Source organism: Pleurodeles waltl, chromosome 7 (assembly GCF_031143425.1).
Source record: "Pleurodeles waltl isolate 20211129_DDA chromosome 7, aPleWal1.hap1.20221129, whole genome shotgun sequence".
NCBI classification, from domain to species: domain Eukaryota; kingdom Metazoa; phylum Chordata; class Amphibia; order Caudata; family Salamandridae; genus Pleurodeles; species Pleurodeles waltl.
The window spans coordinates 1,123,072,701-1,123,095,899 of record NC_090446.1 but is presented as its reverse complement, the minus strand read 5'-3'; the positions used below and the strand labels follow the sequence as shown (position 1 = coordinate 1,123,095,899).

Below are 23,199 nucleotides of genomic sequence, written 5' to 3'. Positions count from 1 at the left end.
TCTCTTCCAGCTCAACTTGAGAGATGGTAAGCCCTTGCCTCTCCTTGCAGGACAGTACCCCTGTGCACTGCTACTCTTGCAGCCTCCAAGGCTTGTTTGTTTCTCCTCCAAAGAATCTTCAGACTCCGTGTAGCCCTGGTCGTCCCTGCAAAGCACTGTCTCCTGCCTGCTGGTCCAGCGATGTAGGACTCCTCTCCAGGTGTGCCGAGTGTGCCTCACTGCGACTTCTGTGCTTGCTGCCTGTGGGTCGCCTGTGAGGGCTGCCTCCTCTTCCTGTGACTCTCCCAGCTGCTGAGAGCCACCTCGGACTCCCCTCCTTTGGGTCGAGTCCCCTGTGCCTTGCTGGGCCTCTTCAGCCTTGCAAAACCTTCTTCACTGACTCTTCCGTTTTCCAGCACCACTGACTGACTGAATCATGACCGCCCATGTGGGACATCGTTTGCATCAATTCTGGAACTCCTCTTCTGCTCCTGTGCTGCAATGCTAACTTTCTTCCTCCACCATCGACCTGGTCCTGCATCCACAGAAGGGTGGGTAGTGGCTCTTGCCACAGGTGGACACTCCAACTTAAACTGGACTTGGTTCCTTTCTTTTGCAAGTCTGTTAGGATCCACCTTTGGTTTCTTCCGGTCTTGTCTGGGTCGTGCATAGTCCTTTTCCAAAGTTCTCCTGTGGGTTTGGGGGAGAAGCCAGGTACTTACCTCCTCTCTCCTGGTCGCTAGGGGGCACCCTGGTACTTACCTTTTGGAGTTCACTTCCTTGGGTGGGGGACTGCCTTTTACATTCCACTTACTTAGTATATGGTTTGTTCTCCCCCAGGACCTTCACTGTTTTCTATTGCTTTACTATTTGGTATTGCTTTCTATGCTAATCACTGACTTCTAAAGTGTACAAAATAGTGTGTTTACTCACCTTCTAATGGTGTATAGCCTATACAGTATTTCAGTATTTGTGTTACCATAACAAAGTACCTTTATGTTTGTAACACTGTGTGGTTCTTTCATGTGTGTGTAAGTGCTGTGTGACTGTAGTGGTATTGCATAAGCTTTGCATGTCTCCTAGATAAGTCTTGGCTGCTCATCAACAGCTAACTCTAGAAAGCCCTGGCTTCCTAGACACTGTCTACACCTCACTAATAGGGGATACCTGGACCTGGTATAAGGTGATAACACCATAGGTGCTCACCACATACCAGGCCAGCTTCCTACACCTTCCTATGCACCAGCTATTCTGGTATTGGGCTTCCTGACCCATCCTGGGCCACTTGCCTCCTGTGATCCTGTTGGCCTAACTTCTGTGGGTGATCCATTTGATCACCCACAGATCCCCCTCCCCCTGAACATATACTTAATTGCAAACCTTTCACACAATCGACCACGGGAAAAAATTGATAACCTAGCTGTATAGTGGTCTTCAGACACATGCGAAATATCCTTACAATCCCTCCGACATAGCTGGAAAGAGGAACTTCAGGTTGTATTTAACAGCAGATACTGGCAGGCAGTGCTACAGTATCCATTACACATTCCCTACAATGTCTAGTTTAAATATGTACAAACTAGTATACTACACAGAGCATTTCTTACTCTCATGAAACTACACACACTATTCCCAAAAGTCTCCCTGAATTGCACCCAATGCCAGGCGGAACCAGCCCACATGAATCACATGCTTTGGTCTGGTGGAAAGCCAGTCACTTCTAGTCTGAAATATTCTTTACACTCACCTGGCACACATGGCGACCACTTCACTGCTTCTGCAATTTTACCCTCCTGGGTGGCTACCCTAGCCCTGAAGGGGCTAACCTTAACACGAGATTTATAGACCTTGCCCTCTTCATGGCGTGCTGAGCCATCAACTGGTGTTGCAAGTCCTCTGCACTTCCCTCTCTGTCATCTTGGCATAATGAACTCCAACTGAGGGTGCAGGAGAAAGGCACTTGTGGAGAGAGGAAATAAGGGCTTTGTCAAATCCCAAACGCTGATCTTTGGGATGCCTTACTCATAAAAAGATGGTAGCTAACGATGATCTCCCACCCTGAGGGGATACTCACCCATGCTAGAACACAGACAACCCAACCCTTCTACATTTCACACACATCTGGCCCTCCCCCTATACCTGGGACCACATTAGCACTTTATATTACTGCGCTAGCCCCCGCCCTCCTCATGAAGTATCCACTTGATACCAATTTTATTCTGCACTCCCCACTTTTGTAATTCGTATTCCTAATTTTTGAGATTTTATTATTTATCTTCACATTATTTGAGTGACACATGCAGTAGATTTGCCCCACTTCCTTCTTCAACCCCCCCCCCCCCCCCACGGTGCTGTTCTTGCTATTACTTTAATGTTCTTAAATGTGTTGTTAACGCTGTATGATATTATCTTGCTGCGCTAATTTCATTTAGAGAAACACAAACAAGGAAGAGTCAAGACATGGCACCAGTGTCTTTGTTGGGAGCCTAGACAGTAGCAACCAACCTAGCAAAGTACCATTATTTAAAAATTACAAGGATTGGCAAAGCCAATAGGTCTCACCTAGGTGAGATCTATTGGCTTTGCCAATTTTTTTTTTTTTTTGTTATAACCAACTTTTATTGATTTATGAACATAACACCAGGTTGCAAGGTAGAAGGCACATTTCATTATCATATTAATACATTCAGGTACAGACTCCCGGATGAACAAGGCCATTCAGCACTTGGGTAGGTTTAAATGCTCATGGATGAGTAGCGCCCAACCACATGTCCCAAATCCTATGCTATTTGCTTTCAAAACTCCTTGCCTGGTAAACGGATCGGTCCATTTAAGCACACCAATCCATCCCCTTCTCCATTGTTGTAGCAAGGGAGGGGTCTTGGATACCCAGCATCTAGCAATGTCCATTTTTGCAATAAGCAAGGCCGTGCCCCCCAGTGTGCGAGTCACCCGGGTACCCCCAATGTCCTCCATCATCCCTAGTAAAGGGACCCTGGGGGAGGCCGTCAAGTTGATGTTCAACAAAGTGGAGAGTTCATGTAGGATGCATGTCCAGTATCGTTGGATCCTGGGGCATGACCATGCCATGTGAAAGAAGTCCGCTGGCGAGTAGAGGCATCTACCACACAGAGTTCGGTTTGAGTCCAGCACGAAAGAGTGTCAATTTTTAATACAGGTGGTACAGTAGCGCAGCTGCATTATAGCGTGGTAAAAAGTACTAAGAAATTTTTTCTTTCCCATGTTGCACAGCTGTGTGGCTGCTGTGCAGCACGGCTGTAAGTAAATTTTTTTAAAAAGTGCTATATAGAGGCCAGCGTTGACCACGTCATAGCACTTATTTTGTACTTTTAGCCATGCTGTACAACATGGTAAAAAAAAAAAAATGTGACTAAGTCAATAGATCACACATAGGCAAGCGCTTTGACCTTTTGTAAGTATTGTGGGCTTTTAACCACACCCACCTGACATCCATCACTTTCATTCATTCGGGGGCTTGCCTTTAAAAAATCCCTTAGTGTCATTGGTAATTGCTTTACGTTTGTCCCGCCTTAGGGCGGATTTGTTACCGCCTTGCAGACTGACCCTGTTGCATGGATTATTGCATGATTGCCAATATACTTCAGCGCGGGTGAATTATTTTTTACTTTTGTCTCTCCGCTTCGTGCTCCACTGCAGCTATGACCCTCACAGTGCAAACTCCATTGGCAGTATTGGAGCACTGGTCACACTGTTCACACTGTTACCCAATCACAGTAATTTCTTTTGGCTCTCCACTTCACGCTCCATAGCTTTCCCAAACACACTTATAATTGATAAATGCTTTACTAAAAAATATAGAAATCTGCAATGCGGCTCTCCTGGCACAGCGGGAGGGCCAATACTATTACAATATTCACTGCACTCAGGAAAAGTCGCCCCTTAATGCTCTGCAAGCATTCTTTTTTTAAAACATTTTTCCCATAACTCAGTCTGTGGTGGTCTTAGGACAATGGGACCACCACCAAAACGTTAGTGTGACACACTCTTTCTGTCTAGGTCATCTCTGGGTCCCCACACTAAGTTAATGGGGCCCCCAAAATAATAACCCCTCCCACCATTCAGTCCCTTTTTAAGCTCTCATATGGCTGGAACTTTTGTTTTACAGCCTGGAGTAGTTTGTGTTCTAAGGGCCTTGGTATTGCAGTAGGTCTGCTAGGCCTGAAAATGTGTAAGGCACTACGCCCTCTAGAGACTAAATATATGGTTGCACTACATTACTTTGAGGCATTCTATTTTCATCTGGTTATGCTCTCTAGGGGCTAATTATATGGTTACATGACCATGTTTCTTACAAATTATATTTTTATTGTGGTATCCTCAAGGGCATGTTCTGAGCATTACAGTACACATACTACAATATTTGCTGCATTCAGTCGTCCCATAATGCTTTGCAGTTTATTCTTTTACAAAACATTGTTGCTCATAACCCAGCCCATGGTGGCCCTAGGCAATGGGGCCACCTTCAAACCTTTCACCACAACCTACTGTTTCTTTCTAGATCATCTCTGGGTCCTCACACTAGGTTAGTGGGGACTACAAAATAATAACTCCTCCCTCCATTCAGTGGCTTTTTCACTTCTCTCATGGCTGAAACGTTTGTTTTACAGCTGAGAGTAGTTTGTGTATCAAGGGTCTTGTTTGTAAAATCATTGCGTCTTGAAAATGTGCAATGCACGATGCCCTTTAGGGTCTAAATGTATAGTTACATTTTTTTTTTACGTGGTTATTCCCTCTAGGGGCTAACTACATGGTAACATTACCATGTTTCTTACAAATGCTATTTTCATTGTGGTGTCCTCTAGGGGCTATTCTGAGTATTAGAGTCTAATGCCAAACGTTTATTTCTGATAAAGGTTTTTATTGTGTTTATATGATAATTCTATATGTTTTATTAATCTCTCCTTATTGCAATTATGACCACGATTTAGGCCAACTTAACATCCTTCTTACACTATGACTGAACACATGATATATTTGAGTGACCCTTCTAGTTTATTACTCTTGTTACTCCCCCGTGGCTGTCTTGTTTGAGGAATTGTGTTACCCAGCCAGCAACTCTTTTGGTGGGGTGGTGAAAGTGGTATTCTATTGGAATTAGCAAGACAGATTTAAATTAGGATGCTAAATGGCAACATTTTAATTTTTGGCTACAGATAGAGGAAGAAGGTAAATGGAAGTACTTTAGTTATATGCAAGGCCACTGGAATTGTGCGGAAGGAAAATACCAAATTATGAGGCGGGGTTGACCAATTTATGTGGCAAGAAAAGTCCAGTTCTGAGTTTACAACGTCAATAGCTCTAACTAGCAAATGCAAGACTAATTGCATTACAAATGGTTGTTTGTGTTTTTTTGCAGTGTTTATACAACGCAAACTTTGCGCACAGGCATTGGAGTGTTTTACATCAGCAATTTACATGACCTTTACTTTACATGACCACCAGTTACATTACACAAGGCCACATTCATGCTTACAGACAAGGCCACATTCATGCTTACAGAGCAAGTGATGTGCACAAAATCACAGGATGTTGAGCGGATGTCAGGACTTGAACCTCAGTTTTGAAGACAGCTGTCATGGTGCTAACGCATTACTTCTTTCTAAAAATCTTGTCTGTGCAAATACAAAACCTACTGGGACCAGAGAAGAATGGCAGGGTGCAGGGAAAAGAGAAGGGTTACAAACACACATTCAGAATTTAAACAGTAAATTCAGCAGATTGCCCGACACTATGCAAGACTCTGACTCAGTGGTTTGAATCCAGGAGCCAGTCCTACCCTCCCAATCATTAAATGTTAATTTAATGATTGGGAGGGTAGGTTTCATTTTCCTGTGAGGAGTGGTGTGTATTATTTTCTGTATTTGATTAATGTCACAGTTCTATATATGGCTTCCTGTAGCAGGGTGGGCGTCAAGCTTCCTGTTCTCAGACACAGCCTTACTTATTCACACCGATAGTGAACTCTCTTTATTTTTTTTTTTTTGCAGTAGTTTCATATAGTGCAAACTCAGTCCCAATTGTTGCACTTTACATGAGCACAAGTTACATTACACAAGGACATCTTCACTTTCGTTCTGCGTTTTTTTAATGCATGGTGCGCTTAAGTAGTATGACCTGAATCACAGGATTTTGAGCTGACGCGCCGGGACTGGAACTTGGTTCCCCGGCCCCAAAGCAGGCAGCTCTGATCGTTACTCTACATCCTCTTCCCTGGCTACAGAATGATAATACTGCAGAGTGACTGCTGGTTGTCACAGACTCAACCTGATGTTAATTGTTGCTTTCCTAGAAACTGTAATCTGCAACAGTGGGGGGGTTCAGCCTGCTGCAGTGAAGATGTGTTCTAAGCAAAAGAGGGTGCAGCAGTTTGTCCCCACCCTCTCCGTACAGAGGATTTAATATCTGGGTGAAAAGATTTCTGATATTAAAAAAAAAGAAAGAGAAAAATCACTTGGATGAGCTCTTTTTCGGAGCAGTGCACCAGTACATGTAATAATCTAATTATTCTCCTTGTTTCCTTCAACTGCTGCTTCCTTGTTGACACTGCAACTACCTATGGCTAGCAGAAAATAAAACAACCTGTTCTTACAAAACTAACAACCGTGGGCAGTTACCATTGGCACTCTCATCCTTTATTCCCAGTCATACCCATGCGCTTGAAAGAAGTTTCCGCTTAACTACTGTATGTGGCGTATCCTGCAAGGCTGGGACAGCGAGTGATTTCTAAATTAAAGGAAAGCGTGTATGGGATCTAAGCACCGAGAAGCATTCCTAGAAAGGGAGAACGGCTGCCCACACACCTGAGGCAGTGGCTGAAAAATGTTATTAATAAGGTGGGGGGGGGGGGAGAAAGGGTGAGAGGGGGAAAGGGAGAGATGGAAGTGGCGTCTCACATGCCCTGCCGAATTAGAAGACAGCAAACAGAATGATTATGATGCTAACAAATGGTAAGTAGTGGGTGGGGTAAAAGCCCCCTTTTAAATACAATACATCGCCAAGCAAAAGCGCATGTGCGCTGCTTGGAGGCGCAACCTAAAAATGTGCGCTCCTTGGAGGCTCAACCTAAAAATGGCACACGTGTCTCATACAATAATTCTGCATGAAAATAAAAGGAAAACAAACATATAATTACTGCAGGATGCCAACTGTCAAATTGCTAGCTCAGCAGCAGGAGCCTGGAAAACAGCAGTAGGAAAGTTCTTTCCTTCTCTGTAAGTAAAGTGACCAGGCTGTTCACTTTACCACACAGGTTCATATTACTTGAAAGCTGCCTGAATATGGTTTATTCTGCCAGACAAGAGGGAACAAGAAAAGTGATAGGGTGGGAAGGAATGTGGGGGAAACATCAGATGAGCCACAGGTGCAACACAATCCACATGGTGGTATTCAATGGGAAGCAAGCAGCACATGGGGGAGGGAGAGCAAGAAAAGACATGCACACCCAGGAAGTGCAGAAACAGAAGTAAAGAAAGTAGTTCCCCAGAGTCAGTCGAAGAAGGATACAAGTAATCTAATTAAAAGCAGGGTAACAAAGGTGTGCTCCTGGGGAAGAACATATACGAGAGGAAGGAACCTACTGAATATTAAGTAAGCAAATAAGATTGACACGAAAGTCAACCAATAATAAGCAATGGAATGTACCATTTTAAGCATTAGTGTTGTCCACAATAGGTCCAATTTTAGGTGAGACCTAAAAAGGCACAATAACTTAAAAATTCTACATGTTTCAAAAAATTCAAAATTAGGTAAATAATTTTTGAAACACTTTTTCCACATGAAAGATTTCAATAAAAAGGTTTTTCAAAATATCATTTTTAACAATCGAGTTTTTGATGTTTGTCACAAAGCAGACAAACAAGGAAAGTTCCCACTGCAATTCCAAAAGAGGAGATAGCTCCTGCAGCACTAGTCAAGGCATGGCTCTGTTTCATAACAATCAGTGAGCCTGCTAGCCACAGACGTTCCTAGTAGTGCAGAAAAGTGATTGCGGCCATGAGAGAGAACCCTGTCGGTCTAGGGCTGAGGACCTTGGTGGAACATATAGGCATGTTGTAACATGACAGGATAGGAAAGGCGGGAGACTACAGTAGCACAACTAAAGCTTTGCAATCCTGCCACTGAACCCAGAAAGACCCCTTGCATTGAATCCACATTAGCCGAAGAAAGAAAAAGCAGCAAAAAAGATATAGGCCCTCTTTATGACATTGGCCGCCAGCCAATGCCATACCGCCATCAGGCCGCTTGTGTGGCCTGAACCCCATCGGCCCTATTATGGTTTCCCCGTTGGGCCTTAACATTGCAGCCGGCTCCTAATGGAGCCGGCTGCAATGTGCTAGTGCAGTGGCACACGTCGTGCATTCCACTGCCCATAATTAGGGCAGTGGAATGCGCAATGGGGCTGGGCACCCTCCCAAACCCCTGGTCCCTGTCTATAATAACACCCATAGTGTGGGTTCATAGGTCTAGCAAAAGAGCCAAAAATGAAGACGTCTTCAACCCAAAAGAAAGTCTGCAAATGGATCACCTAGCAACTTGGTTTCAAATTCTCAATACGTATCCCGGGACAGAGGGCAATTCAGTCTTCCTTCAAGAGACTAGGAATGAAAACGGATGAAAAATCACCAATATGCAATACTGGCAAAAAATCAGGTTCCAAACAGATGAGAATTAGAATACTACAATAATCTACACTCAGCAGCAGTCATTACAGAAATGAAAGTGCAAGAGGTGAAAAAAAGGCTTTCCAAAACGGAGGGTTTCAGCACAAAGTAAGGTAAGAGATAACCCACAAAGGCAATGTGGAAGATCTTGAGATTAAATAACAGCAGGAATCCAATTCTGAGGTAGAGTGGATCAGAAACAAAAGTGGAGTGACTTCGAGATTTGGAGCAGGTCAGGTGCAATGAAGGTGTGATTTGACTCCCTGGGTGGTTTTGGCTGCTACATATTATTGTGAATCACCCGAAATAATTTTGCTTTTATGGATAATTCAGAAGGCAGGTGTAAGAAATTTGGTTGTTGGTTGACTAGGGTGTGAGCCCTGGTCAAGCAACAGCTCCAATCCCTTGCAGGGTGGACACAAAAAGTCACTCATTTAACCTGTGCTTAACCCTGGGTAGCTTGGCACAAAAAGCAGTCAGGCTAAACTTAGAGGCAACGTGTTAAGTATTTATGCAGCATACAGACAGCAATACAGTGAGAACATAACACAATTAAAATCTAAAACCAATTTAGAAAAATAGAGGACATTTTAATAAATTAATTATTTGACACCAAAATCATCAAAATCCAATAATTAGCAAGTCCTCAGTTTCAGAGAATGGCCACCTGGGCACTTTTAGCACCACAACCAAGGGTCCAGGAGTGGATCATGACCTCTTGTGGGTTCAAAAATTTAATTGGGCTGGGTCCAGGTGCGGGTTCAAGATGGTGGGAGCCTGTTTTGTCCCTGTGACTTTAAACAGGAGGCCAGCTAAACTATCTCTTGGAGTCACTACTGAAGTACTGGGTGCAGGTGAAGATGTAGGGGTCCACAGCAGGGCTGGCCTCTGACGGTTCAAGGCAGGCTCCAGGCAGCAAAACAGTCCTTCCAGGTACAGCAGTTGTCTGGTAGAGTGCACAGGAGGTCACAGCAGCAGGCAGTCCTCTGAGAGTCTTTCCGCAGGTCCAGTAGTGAACTAAGAAGTAGGTCTGAGAGCCCTATTTTTATACCCTGGTGCCCTGCTCCTAGAGGATGGGAGAAGTTTCCAGATGAGTTCTCTGAAGTTCCAGGAGCTTCCTGCCTCCCCTGCCATGACTCCTAGCTGGCTGCACTGACAATACAGGGTTGCTAAATCTATTGTGTTGCAGCAGGGCACAGCCTATTCAGGTGTAAGTCGGGCTGTACTCAGCTCTGCTCCTCCATCAAGTCAGTTAATGGCCCATCCAGGCTCTGCTAATCCCACTACTGTTTAACTGTCGGTTACAACCAGTCTTGTGACCAAAGGCAGAGTCCAGGCACAGAGGGCTAAGGGTAGGAAAATGCCAACTTTCTAAAAGTGTCATTTTCAAACTTGCAATGATAAATCTGACTTTACCCTGAGAGAAGGTTTATCATTACAAGTTCATAGATACCAAACATGACATATCTACCACCTCTAATGTAGGAATTACAAATTATTAAATTTAATAAGGAATCCCATGTGTTATCCTATGGGAGGGGTAGGCCTCAAAGTACTGAAAAAAACAAATTAGGACTAAAACTAAAAACTAAAGAGTACATGTCCTACCTTTTTAATTACACAGCACCCTGCCCTACGTGCTACCTAGGGCCTACCTAAGGGATGACTTGTATGTAATGAAAGGAGAGTTTAAGGCTTAGCAAGAGGTTTTAAATGCCAAGTCGAAATAGCAATGGGACACTCTCTTCAGGCTGTAATGGCAGGCCTGGGACAAGTTTTAAGGTGCTACTTAAGTGGGTGGCACAATAAGTGCTGCAGGCACACTGGTAGAATTAAATTTACAAGCCACGGGTATATGGTATACCACTGTACAAAGGACCTACATGTAAATTAAATATGCCAATTGTGTATATTGGCAATCAAGCCATGTTTAGGGGAGTGAGTACCAGGGATTTTTCACTGGTTAGCTTTGGTAAAGTGCACAGAGTCCTAAGGCCAATAAGCAAAAATCCAGCAAAAAGTAGGAGGAGGAAGGTGAAAAGTTTGGGGTGACCTGGTAGAGAGGGCCATTTCCAACAGCAGGTCAGGCTCACTTACCAACATTACAAAATGAAGGATTCTTATGTTAACTGTACTCTGATTATTTGTCTCAATTATCTTCCTCTTCTCAATCAGGGAGAATGTAATAAAATAGAAAATGGAGGTTTGTGTAGTCTTAAACAAAGGTCTACTGTATGGTGTAAAGGCAAAAGAGGTCAAGTGATTTCAAGCAGGTTTGAAGCATTTCTACATTTTGCATGCAACTACAACGTTTAAAATGGAAAAGTGTACTCAAAGACCCTTAGGATCAAGCACGCAGCCATATTCAAATATATGGTTCACTCACCTGCTCAAACTTCCACCCATCGGACATTGTGGAGACCATCTGTGTAAGCTCCTCCTCCTGACACTGCAAAACCCGGTACACATGCTTCACCGGTCCCTGATGAGAACGGGGGGAACCATCTGTTAGCAATGATACAAGAGCGAACCTTCTTCTAGAATGCTGCAGTTATATTTTACTTGCAATGACCCACAAGCAGCATGATGAGCACAGGATTTTATATAAAATGAAAGGCATAACAAATGGCCATCTTTGATCATTCTATAGCAGAGTGCCTTGAAAATACACAAAGTAATGAATAATGGGGCCACTGGACGCATGCATCTCCAATGCCAACCCTAGGTATTTAGGCTGAAAGCAGGAAGGGAGTTGTCCATATTCACTGAGTGAGCTTATGCTGATACAAAACTTGAATTCCTAAATTCCAGTTTCAGAGCATTTCCCACAATGCAAGCAGCAAGCTGTATGCAGGGCACAGAAAAGAGTATGTGTGTTTCAGGCTTTGTCCTGTATTCAGAAACAAAATGAAACCCACATCCGCAACAAGATTTTTGGGAAAATACATATTTTAGCAAAGGGATACCTTTGGTCTGGTACTTCACTTCCCATCATGGTCCCAAACAAAGTAGTGCAAAAATATAGACCTGATTCTGAGAAGTGCAGCCCTTTGAGAGAGTAGAGGCACAGTTAATGAGCTATCATTTCAGTGTCTTCTTATTGCCATTATTCCTTACTGGTGGATTTTTATGAGCTAATAGTCAATTACTCAAACCGTTTAGTGCAACAAATGGAGATAACATTGAGACTCCCAACAAGATTATCATAATGCGTGTATGTCATCACAACACCAAAGGCATAGAAAAGTGATGACATCCTTGAACTCAAAGAATTACTGTCAGTGACACAACGTAATTTAGGGCAACTGTACATGCTTGCCTTTACATTTCACTGATCCTTTATTGTTGGTACATGTTTTTCCGCTATTACCTGTCCGTATTTATTGCACACCTGTCTGCAAAGATCTTTTTTTGCACTACACTGTCTTCTATGCACTACAAATGCTGTTTCTGTGCAGCGTTCTGATGCCCACAAGTCCTGGTATGCACAGCAGAAAAACATGTAAATAAAATATACATTCTTTTCACTACTCATCACACCGATCTTAGACATTGCCTCTGGCTGTTATTGTGTCTCACCTGAGAGGTCCTGTTCTCATTGTCTCGTATCCGCTCCTTGACCAGTCGGACGAGTGAGGAAATGTTGTAAAACTCAGCCTCCTCAAGGACACCTAAAAGAAATATCTATGAATGGTGTGGATAGTAAAACCATGGTCAGAGGTACAAAGGACACCTAAAAGAAATATCTATGAATGGTGTGGATAGTAAAACCATGGTCAGGAGGAACAAAGGAGCATCAATCAGCAAAGACAATGGTGTACACTTGAGGTTTGCTGGTTGTTGGGGACCACTGTCCAGCACTAAGTCAGTGCTTCTGCTTTTGCTCTATGACCCAACACTGGAGTATTCCTCTTCTTGGATGTTGAGCCTTCCTGCACTCATAGGCCTTCTATTATTGTGTTGTTAAATCCAGACAAAACAGCTGCCTGCCATTATGTGTGTTATAATGACACAGCACCCCGAGTATAACATAAGAAATGCAATATCCACAATGAAGTTTGGTTACTACATCTCCTCTTTTGCTCAGTAGACTACATTGATGCAGTTAGAGAAATAGTGGCATATGGACTGGGCTGTGACAAATGTCTACCCCCATGACAAAAAGCCCTCATCTGCTCTCTTTTTTCATCCAACCCAAACTTCTCCTCTTGTACAAAGCTAGCTGAGGTGAGCAGATCTATGCTCATACCATTTTATGTTACTTAGCACATTATTCACACCACTAAGTAGGACTATACGTGGTCTGGGAGTACTATGTGTTGGGGGACACCAGACAGGTTAAATGAATCGTGACACAGCAAAATGAATTTGGTATTGTATGTTAGAGGAATCAACAGTGGGTCATCACAATGAGGGCCCAGGCTAAACTGCTAGTGAACATAAAAAAAATCTCACAGAACTACATAAACAATCTCATTTTCGGTTTGTTCTAGTAGTTGACTTGCACAACTTTGACTACGAGATCATTTTGACTCATGGCTGGATTCCCCAAGAACTGTATCCAGCATAACTGAAAAGCCAGTGGATCACTAGTACGCCTTTTAACAAAAAACTGAAACTCTGAAAAAGGCCTTTATCACCCTGTATTATCATCCAGGACTTGGGGGAACTCCTGTTTCCCTTAGTGGTGGGATTTTGGATGATTTGGGTTTCTGGACTTTTTTATGGATTCTCACACTCCTGGGGAGAGAGGTATTATAGAAATTTGAATAAACTTTAACATTCTATTCAACATCTCTGTCCCGCTCACTAAACACTGTAAACATTGCTTATGTTAAACTTGAAAACATCAAAGAGCACGGCCAAATTTCTACCCGTTTATTAACATTAGTAACAGTGCAAAGGTTATTTCAATTATGGCGTCTTACAGCTCGAAATTCTGATTGTATTTGCGGTTGTATCTTTGATGCTAAATGTGTCCAGACTCTGGCTTCTTGTATCGTTCTTAAGTTTAATTGCCTTTCCTGTATGTAATACAAGATTTCTTCTTCTTCAAAGTTTGTGACTGGATATTGAGACGGAGTATAATTACTTGTGCCATACAGTATCCAAGTTTTAATCCCCTGCCACCTCTGGGAGTAGATCACAGCACTTTTACAGAGTTAAGTGGAGTACTACTGTGCCATGGTACAAAAGGCCTTCTGTAACAGCGGCAAATTACAGTACAACCAATGACTGTTTAGGACTCCTACAAAGGCCCCTACCTATAGGGTGTACAGTCTTTTTTGTGAGGAAGGCCTTCACATACATTTTTTTCATTCATTCACATTTATAAAGAGTGCATACAACAGCAATACTTTGTTTTACTCTCCTGTTAATCCATTTGCTTACTTTATTAAAATAGACAACATGGTCTTCTGGCCAAGATGGTGAAATTGTTTTAGCTCTAGTACATTGTTCCACCTGCCCATTTGGACAAATACAAACACATTTGCCGATGTGGATCAGGTAAAAGTGATGCAGCAGATCTAAGGAGCCCTTAGGATAACACTATACCCTGAACCCCACAGAAAGGCACCCCCAACACCACTGAAATGCCACAGATGGACATTGTACAGACTGACAACATGGCGGCCACCTCCTCTGTATGGGCCTGCAGGCGAGGGACAATAGAAAGCTCCCATAACAAGCATGTAAACAAAGGCCCTGTTCTTATTCGGTGAACCCCTCAGACCACACGCCCCCACCCCCCAACCACCAGTACTAGAGATGCTTGGAGACCTATTCACATCAGCCGGAAGATAAGTAATAAGAAGCTTGTGTAGTGGGTGGAAGGAAGGGGTGACCCGCCCTAAAATGCACCCAGATGGGTGTAAGAGCCTGAACTGGGGCTTTAGAGCAAAGGCACAATCCATCCCACAGAAGCAGCAATGTGAAAAAAGTATATGCTTGTGTACTCTGAAGGAGTACATACCTGGTTAAAGAGGGAGGTTAGCTTGCCAGAAAACCGCCATCATTCCAGTCCTGTGGTGACCCAGAAGACATGCCCACAGCAGTAAGGCCATAAATAAGCCAAGGAACAGCCAAACACTGGGGGACAAACAAATACTTTACAATCACTGCAACAATATTAAGCAAACAGGCCCTAAACGCTCCATCTAGCAACATGTCCCCTACATTAACAGAAAATACAAAAAGTAACCACGCAGAATTGTGGAAAGGCCTTGCATGAACTACATAGAACAAGCCAAACCATAATCCAGGGCAACAAAGAGTCAAGTAAGAGGGGAGTGGGGGAGCGAGTAGGCAGGGGGACGAGATGCCAGAAAATACTAAAAACACACTTTAGACCTGATGAGCTCAAAGGCCCACACAAGTAAAAGCCATATGGCACCAGAGATAAGAGAAATATGCACAAAAGAGCAAACTCACTCAGAGGTGCACATAGAACGTTCTGCCCAAGCCAGTTAGCCATCACACTTAGTTACAAGTCACAATACATTAAGGGGGATGAGGGAGAGACACCACTTAGCTTACGACTGTGAACAACAAAGACTCAAAATGGTGAGCAATACAGAGCACACAACTCAAAAAACACAATTCAAGCTTATCTTCCTCAATGTTAAGAGGCTTAAAGTCCCAAATAAAAGAAACAAAATATGGCACCATCTGACCCCTCAGGACCCATACATAATATGCCTACAGGAATCACACTTACTACCAAGCAATCAGTGCTGCATGAAACATTGACACTTTCCAAGACAATACTGGTTCTGAGCTACGCTTCGAAAAAATTTAATTAGGCTGGTGTAATTATGCAAGATAGCCAAGATTATTGCATTGTGACACATTACGTGATTTCGGGGAGAATGCAAGATGTACCCTTGAGGTAATTTTTTAATGTGAGTGACCTCTCCGGTAGATTTTTTTTACCCAAGCAGATCATTTGAGTACTTGTTGAGCGCAAAACTATAAATCTGAATGTGAGCAATCAGAAATCAACTCCAAATTACATTTTCGAGCTGAATTTATACACGGACCGTTTCGGTAATTTTTGAAGTGTAACATGCATTTCGCATAATTACACTCAATTTCACACAATCGAGGTCATTTTGTGCAATTACGCCTCAGCCCACAAAAAAGGGTGATGTTTGCAATCCTTCTCAAACTCACTATTATATCAAGGTCACTAAAATAGTATAAGAGAAGAAGTTCATTCAGTATGTCCAATACATCACGAAGCCCGCCTAATATCGTGTGCTGGAGACTGAATACTAGACCATTCCAGGAGCCGGCAAAAAGGCCTTGAATGATAAAAGCCATAAAATAATAATTTGAGTAGAATTAACTCACTGACATCTCATCAAATATACACTAGGACACCATAAAGGCAGTAATATGAGATAGCTTTGTCCATTTCAGCTAGAATAGTGCAGAACACAAGACTACAAATATCTAAATTAACAGTCAAGCTTAGAAACCGTAAACAAGCAAAAACGCTATACGGACTAAATGACAACTTGCAGTTTTCAAGAGGGCAACTTAACCTCATCAGAACTAGCAAAGTTTAACTGACAATGTTAAAATGAGGACAACAATTCTATGAAAAAAGGACATAAAATATGAACTAATTTAGCAAACAGATTACAGGCACAGCGAACAAGAAATTGTGTAGCAAAAAGTTAAATGCCCAAACTGGTAATTGGGCTGCTAGAAAAGCAGACAACATAGAGATCTTTAAATGCGACTATGAAAATACACTCCCCAGGAGGTGAGAGAAATAAAGAGATACAGGAATAGTTAGACACAGGCCAACTGATGTGATTCCCTCCTAACTGGGCCGAAGATTTAGACCAACTTATTGACGAGGTTATAAATGTAATAAAAGAAACGCACTCAAATTAAACTCCAGGCCCGGATAGCATTCCCTTGCCTTTCTATAACTTTTTCCTCTCACAAATCAAAGAACACTTAGTTGGCCTCATCGATCAAGTTACCCTCACAGGAACAGTTACCCCCAAAATGGCCGAGGCTGACATAACCATGATTCTGAAACTAGGGAAGAACTCAACTGAATGTACCTCATACAGTTCCATCGCCTTCAAAAATTCCATAGTAACAATTTTCACCAAGATTCTTGCAAACAAACGAGAACAATTTGAAGAAATATCGGGAAATCTGTAAGGTTATTTTTTCTGTCACAGACACGCTGAAGAAATACCATTCCGATGGTAAACACTTCAATAAAATATTTATGAATAAACTTAACTAGGCCTCAATGAACTGGTCTATACCAAGATACCAAATACTAAAACACCTTAGAAAGTGACAAAAACTAGGGATATTCTGAATAGGAAGAATAATTGTATTACAGTGAACATATTGCCTGACTACTATACTTTCTTGAGGGTCTACCTGAATCTATATCAAAAGACGAATTATACAGTTTATAAAAGAAAGTAATAAGCTATGTATGGGCAGAGGGAAGGACATGAGTAAATAAACACATTTTGTGGCCCCTATATAAAGGAGAGGACTGGCATGCACCAATATTTTAAACTATCCAGCCCATCTTATAATCATCGCTGAAGGGATAGCAAAGTCAGATAAAAAAATGACCCTTTGTGGACCAGGCACTAGGGAAATGGTCACTGTGGGATTTAGCATGGTTAACCAAGGACCTGCGACCACCCCACACTTGCTCAGAAAACTGCTCTAGATATTTAGAATCAGTTCACCAAAGGAGGGAGGGGGGGCACACAAGACATTCCCATCATCAAACCCTTTGATACATAACCCACACTTCACTCCTGTTCTACACCTGGAACACATCAGATGCTTGAGGAAGGGTAGAGGCGTATAACTATTAGACCTGATCCACAAATCCAAAATAAAAATGTACATCCAGAAAAGACATGCACCACTGCTCCCACCAAACAAGGAGACAGCTGAAAGGAAACTTACACCACTAAAAAGGGCTTAATTTAAGACATACATAAGATACTAGACAAAAGGTTAGCAAACTGGAACTAGAAGTAACAAACATGCTGGGAAACCACCCTTGAGACATCCCCGGCAAGTTATGGGAAGGAGCATGGAACAATGTTTCATATATGGTGGAATTGTCTGAGAATAAAGACATGTTGGAAAGAAAATCTGAGCTGGATAAAGGTGGTTTTGCATACCCAGTTGCTGATGACAACACTGCGATCTTTGGTATCTGGAGGAATGAAACAAACCATATTCTACATCAGCACAGACCAACAATTTTGCAAATTATTGGGGTAGCTAAGATACTAATTCATTAATTTATGTATTAATTATTGTCCCCTAGAAGGTGTGACTGACTAAACCGACATGGCGGTTGTTTTGTACTAGGCTACTGACCAGGGAAAACTATGTTTATAGAGAATTTTGTAGACACCATAATCTTGATGAACATAGTATCAACCACAAAGCTCTTCATTCAATGGCAAATGTATTTTAAGAATTCAACATTTTTCTAGAGAGTTATCTAACAAAAAGTGGATGCTAATTGGAGGGTCTGCTTTTTTGGGCAATCATTATCAAACTGACTCCACAGAGAAAACACCTCTGAAGGGCAACACCTCAAATGTGCATTATCTATACCATAATCATCTCTAGCTTTAGAGCAAGCAAGTATGGTTATTAATTTATACATTTTACCAGTGTTCTCAAAAGATTCATAGCTGGGCCAGGGATCTCCCTGTAAGTGATGGCATGTGCAAACGATCAGCTCTATTCAAACTCCCTCCCTGAGGCATTTTTTTTATATACAGGGTATTTAAGAGTGGAGATCAGAGATGATGGCAATTTCAGTTTCAGAAAACCAGGTCTCCGTATTGACCAGCAGGTGGAATGAGGGGCCCATAATGAGTTCAAGGATGTTACTGGCATTGTTAGATAATAAACAGAGTCTGATCACTGATTCCAGAGATTGGTGGCAAACTGTGAAAATGTTTTTTTTTTTTACACCAGTATTAAGGTAGAGGAGCCTTTTGCCTCCTCTTTTCACACACCTTTTTAGAATAAGTGCAGGTAGGAAGGTTTAGAAGCCCTGACGATAGCAGTGACCGACAAGGCATTTTGAAGCCCTATGAAACATGTAGGCTGGATTAGCATGCTAGAAACATGGATTTTCCTATTGGCATCCCAAAAAGTCGTTTTTAGTCATGGTATGGGTTCCAATTAAATAAAGAAATGTAGGGCCTGCCCATAACCAACTGGATCACCTTAACTGTCCAGAAAACAACATATAGAAGACCTCCCAGTCTTGGTTGAGCCCACCTAGGTGGTAATGTCCTACCAGGGTGAGAGGAAACACCAATGATGAAGCATGCCACCATTTGGCGGGTGTTGGAAATGGGGTCTCTAGGTAGCTGTGGGTTTGCACCCTGTCCAAGTAGGGACCCTCACTCTAGTATGGATAAGGGAGATTTCCGCTCCAATAACCCCTGCTCACCGCCTGGTAGCTTGGAACGAGCAGCCAGGCTTATTTCAGAAGCAATGTGTAAAGCATTTGCACATAACATACAGTAATAAGTGAAAACACTACAGGACACCACGCCAGTTTTAGAAAAATAGCCAATATTTATCTGTGTAGAATAAGACCAAAACGATAAAAATCTAACCTACAGTGTTAAAGATATGAATTTTGCAAGGTTTACTCAAAAATACAATTCCTTGAAGTCGATAGCTCCAGCTGGGGCTATCATGGCGTAGTGATCAACAAAACAAACAGTTCAGGCCGGCCGCGACGTCGCGGGCCAGCTACGGTGTCGGGAGACTCATAAACAGTATCTTTGAAATTACAGGGCGTCATGATCCTCGCAGTGAGCCCTGGAGAGCGGCGTCGCTCGTGTCACGGTGTTGGTCCTGGAGTCAGTGCGGGAGTTGTCAGGCCCTTGAAGTCACACGCGTTGCAGATCGAACTCCGGGCTGATGAAGTCAGGAGCACTGGTGTGGATGGCATCGGGGCTGCAGCGCCAAGCCAGACGGTGCAACGTGCGGTGCCCACAGGTCACGGTGCAGTCAGCGGCTCAGTGACGGTCATCCAGCGACGTCGGTGAGACCAGGGCTGCGGTGTGAAGCGGGGCGGTGCGACGTCCACAGGTCACGGTGTAGGCAGCGGCGGCGTTGTTGCTGAAGCGATGTCTTCAGTAGGCCAAAGCCAGCTGTGCGGGACGGGAAAGTGCTTCCCAAGGCTCATGAGCGGTGTCCGCAGGCCACGGTGCGAGCAGGGATACCTGGTGACGACACTGGAGTCGATGGTGCTAGTGTCGGTGGACTGGGGCTGTGGTGCAGGACGGTGCTTCGTTCTCCTCACGAGTGGTGTCCACAGGCCACGGTGCAGGCAGCGGCGCCGGTGTCAGCAGGAGCGGTAGCGTCTGGGATGCCTAGGCTGCAGTGTGAGCAGGCAATGCCGGAGTGCGGGGCCCACATGTTGCGGTGCGAGCAGCGGCTCAGTGAAGTCGTCTGATGACGGCGTCGTTGAGACCAGGGCTGCGGTGCGAAGTGGGGCAATGCAACTCGGTGCAGCATCGGCAAGTCACGGTGCAGGCCAGCGGCATCGTTGCCGGCGTTGTGGTGGTTTCTCCTCTTGAACAGCACAAAACACACAGTTTCCAGTGCTGCAGGTTGAGGAAACTGAAGTCTTTGGTGTCCCTGAGACGTCCAACAGGAGGCAAGCTCTCCTCCAAGCCCTTGTAGAACTTTCTCAAGCAGGACACACAGCAAAGTTCACCCTTTGCACTCCTTTCAGGCAGAAACAGCAACTGCAGGCCAGTCCAGCAAAGCAGCACAGCAAAGGGACAGTACTCCTCCTCCACCTCTCCTCCTTGGCAGATGTTGGTTCCTCTTGATTCCAGAAAGATTCTATAAGTCTGGGGTTTTAGGTCTTCTTCGTATACCCCCTTCTGCCTTTGAAGTTGGCAAATTTTAAAGCAAAGTCTCAAGTGTTTGCAAGACCCTTCCTTGTCCAGGCCAGTCCCCAGACGCAGACCAATGGGTTGGGGACTGCATTGTGTGAAGGCAGGCACAGTCCTTTCAGGTGTAGGCGACCACTCTTCCCTCCACTCTAGCTCAGATGGCTCATCAAGATATGCAGGCTACACCCTAGGTTCCTTTGTGTCACTGTCTAGAGGAGAAATGTGAACAGCCCAACTGTTAAACTGACCCGGATGGGGAATCCACAAACAGGCAGAGTCACAGAATGGTTTAAGCAAGAAAATGCCTACTTTCTAAAAGTGGCATTTTCAAACTCACAATCTAAAAATCAACTTCACTAAAAGATGTATTTTTAAATTGTTTAGAGACCCCAAACTCCATATTTCTATCCGCCCTCAAAGGGAATCTGCACTTTAAAGTTATTTAAAGACAGCCCCCATGTTAACTCATGAGGGAAATACGCCTTGCAACACTGAAACCGGAATTTGGCAGTATTTCACTGTTAGGACGTGTAAAACACACCAGTACATGTCCTACCTTTTATATACACTGCACCCTGCCCATGGGGCTACCTAGGGCCTTTCTTGGAGGTGCCTTACATGTACCAAATAGGAAGGTTTGGGCCTGGCAAGTGGGTACACTTGCCAGGTCAAATTGGCAGTTTAAAACTGCACACACAGACACTTCAGTGGTAGGTTTGAGTCATGTTTACAAGGCTACTAATGTAGGTGGCACACCCAGTGCTGCAGGCCCACTAGTAGCATTTGATTTACAGGCCCTAGGCACCTCTGGTGCACTTTACTAGGGACTTACTAGTAAACCAAATATGCCAATAAGGAATAGACCAATCAACTATACAATATACACAGTGACCATATGCACTTTAGCACTGATTAGTAGTGGTAAAGTGCCCAGAGTCCTAAAGCCAACGAAAACTGGTCAGAAAAATTAGGAGGAAGGAGGCAAAAAGATTGGGGATCACCCTACAAAAAGGGCCAGGGGCAGCTGCAGGTGAGGTGTTTCCTCTTAATATTCTTTGTATTCCTGTAGAATCAGGCATTGTACATAGGCACCGAATGGCCCCTTGGTGTTCTCATGCTGTGATGAAATAAACAGTGAAGCCCACTCAGTGTAGCAACTGGTACTAGCGAAATTACCACAACTAGAATCTGCCACCTAACAATGATGAACGAGGTGACAAGAGCATTAAGCTTCTTATCATCTAGCAACGTGCCAATCTTCTGTATCATGGTCATGTTTACTCGAAATATGCTGCTCACAGAAATGCCTTTGGAGAAAGCTCATTGGGGTAGGTGTGCTAGCCATACAACTGCAAGTATAGGAGACATCACTGGTTTGGTGATGCAGTTTGTGATGGCAGTCTTTCTTTATGAAAGATACAAGCAGGTGTATGGTGGGGCTCATTGGTGACTTGTGCCTAAGCTCAGGGACAAGCCACTGCGGGTTTAATAGTCTTTGGTGCATTGCCAGGTGAAGGTAAGATCAATAAGGTTGCTTAACTGTTAACAATAAACCCTGCATACATTCGCTCATGCCCGTTCTCTATAAAACTCTACCTTATACCCTCTTCTGTGTACAAAAATCCAATGCTTTCTACACAACCCATACCATACGATCATACATAGAAAAGAATGCGAGACAATGAAATATGCAAATTCTCAATTAAAAAGGTTAGATGCAGTATGAAAACTCACACAGATAAACTCACAATCTTAGGACACATTCAAGTATAACAATTGATAAAGGAGCATCTCCAGTACAAACAGTAAAGAAAGAGTATTCTGTGAAGGTAAAACAGTTAATTCAGCAAACTGTCTTGATCTGTTTTAACATTAATTAAATGCATTTAAAAATATGAAATTCAGTACAATGCTAAATTCGAAGCACAATGTAGCTTACTGGGTGCTTTTCTGCCCGGGGGCAGATCAGCCTATTTAAATTAGGCCGATCTGCCCCCGGGGGGCATAACCCACTAGGCACCAGGGAAAATTTGTTGTTGTTTTTTTTCGTGTGGGGAACAACCCCTTAGGCAAGGGTCACTCCCCTGGGACGAAATTGTTTTTTGGCCATTTCTGCTCCCCTTGGGGGCAGATCAGCTTATTTTTATATATATGTATATATATATATAATTAGGGGAGTGGCCCCTTAGGCAAGGGTTGCTCCCCTAGGGTGATTGGGGCAAATTTATTTTAGGCCATTTCCGTCCCCCTTGGGGGCAGATCGGCATACGCACCAGGGATTTTTTTATTTTTGCAGATCAGCTTATTTTTATATATATATATATATATATATATATATATATATATATATATATATATATATATATATATATATATATATATATATATAATTAGGGGAGTGGCCCCTTAGGCAAGGGTCGCTTCCCTGGGGGCAATTTTATTTTAGGCCATTTCTGCCCCCCCTTGGGGGCAGATCGGCCTATTTTAATTAGGCCGATCTGCTCCAAAGGTGGGTACAAACCACTAAGCACCAGGGATTTTTTTCTTCTTTTTTTTTTTTTTACACATGG

General features: G+C 43.3%; 1 protein-coding gene across 2 annotated transcripts in view; it reads right to left on the bottom strand.

The window, feature by feature from the left end:
* Nucleotides 1-23,199, bottom strand: part of KCTD2 (potassium channel tetramerization domain containing 2) — a 223,855-nt gene that overhangs the window by 186,942 nt on the left and 13,714 nt on the right. For both annotated transcript variants that reach the window (XM_069200110.1, XM_069200111.1), the window contains exons 3-4: nucleotides 12,261-12,352; nucleotides 11,068-11,163 (exon numbers count right to left, since the gene is read on the bottom strand). In XM_069200110.1, the coding sequence (XP_069056211.1) occupies nucleotides 11,068-11,163; nucleotides 12,261-12,352 (188 nt within the window). The remainder of the gene's footprint in view (nucleotides 1-11,067; nucleotides 11,164-12,260; nucleotides 12,353-23,199) is intronic.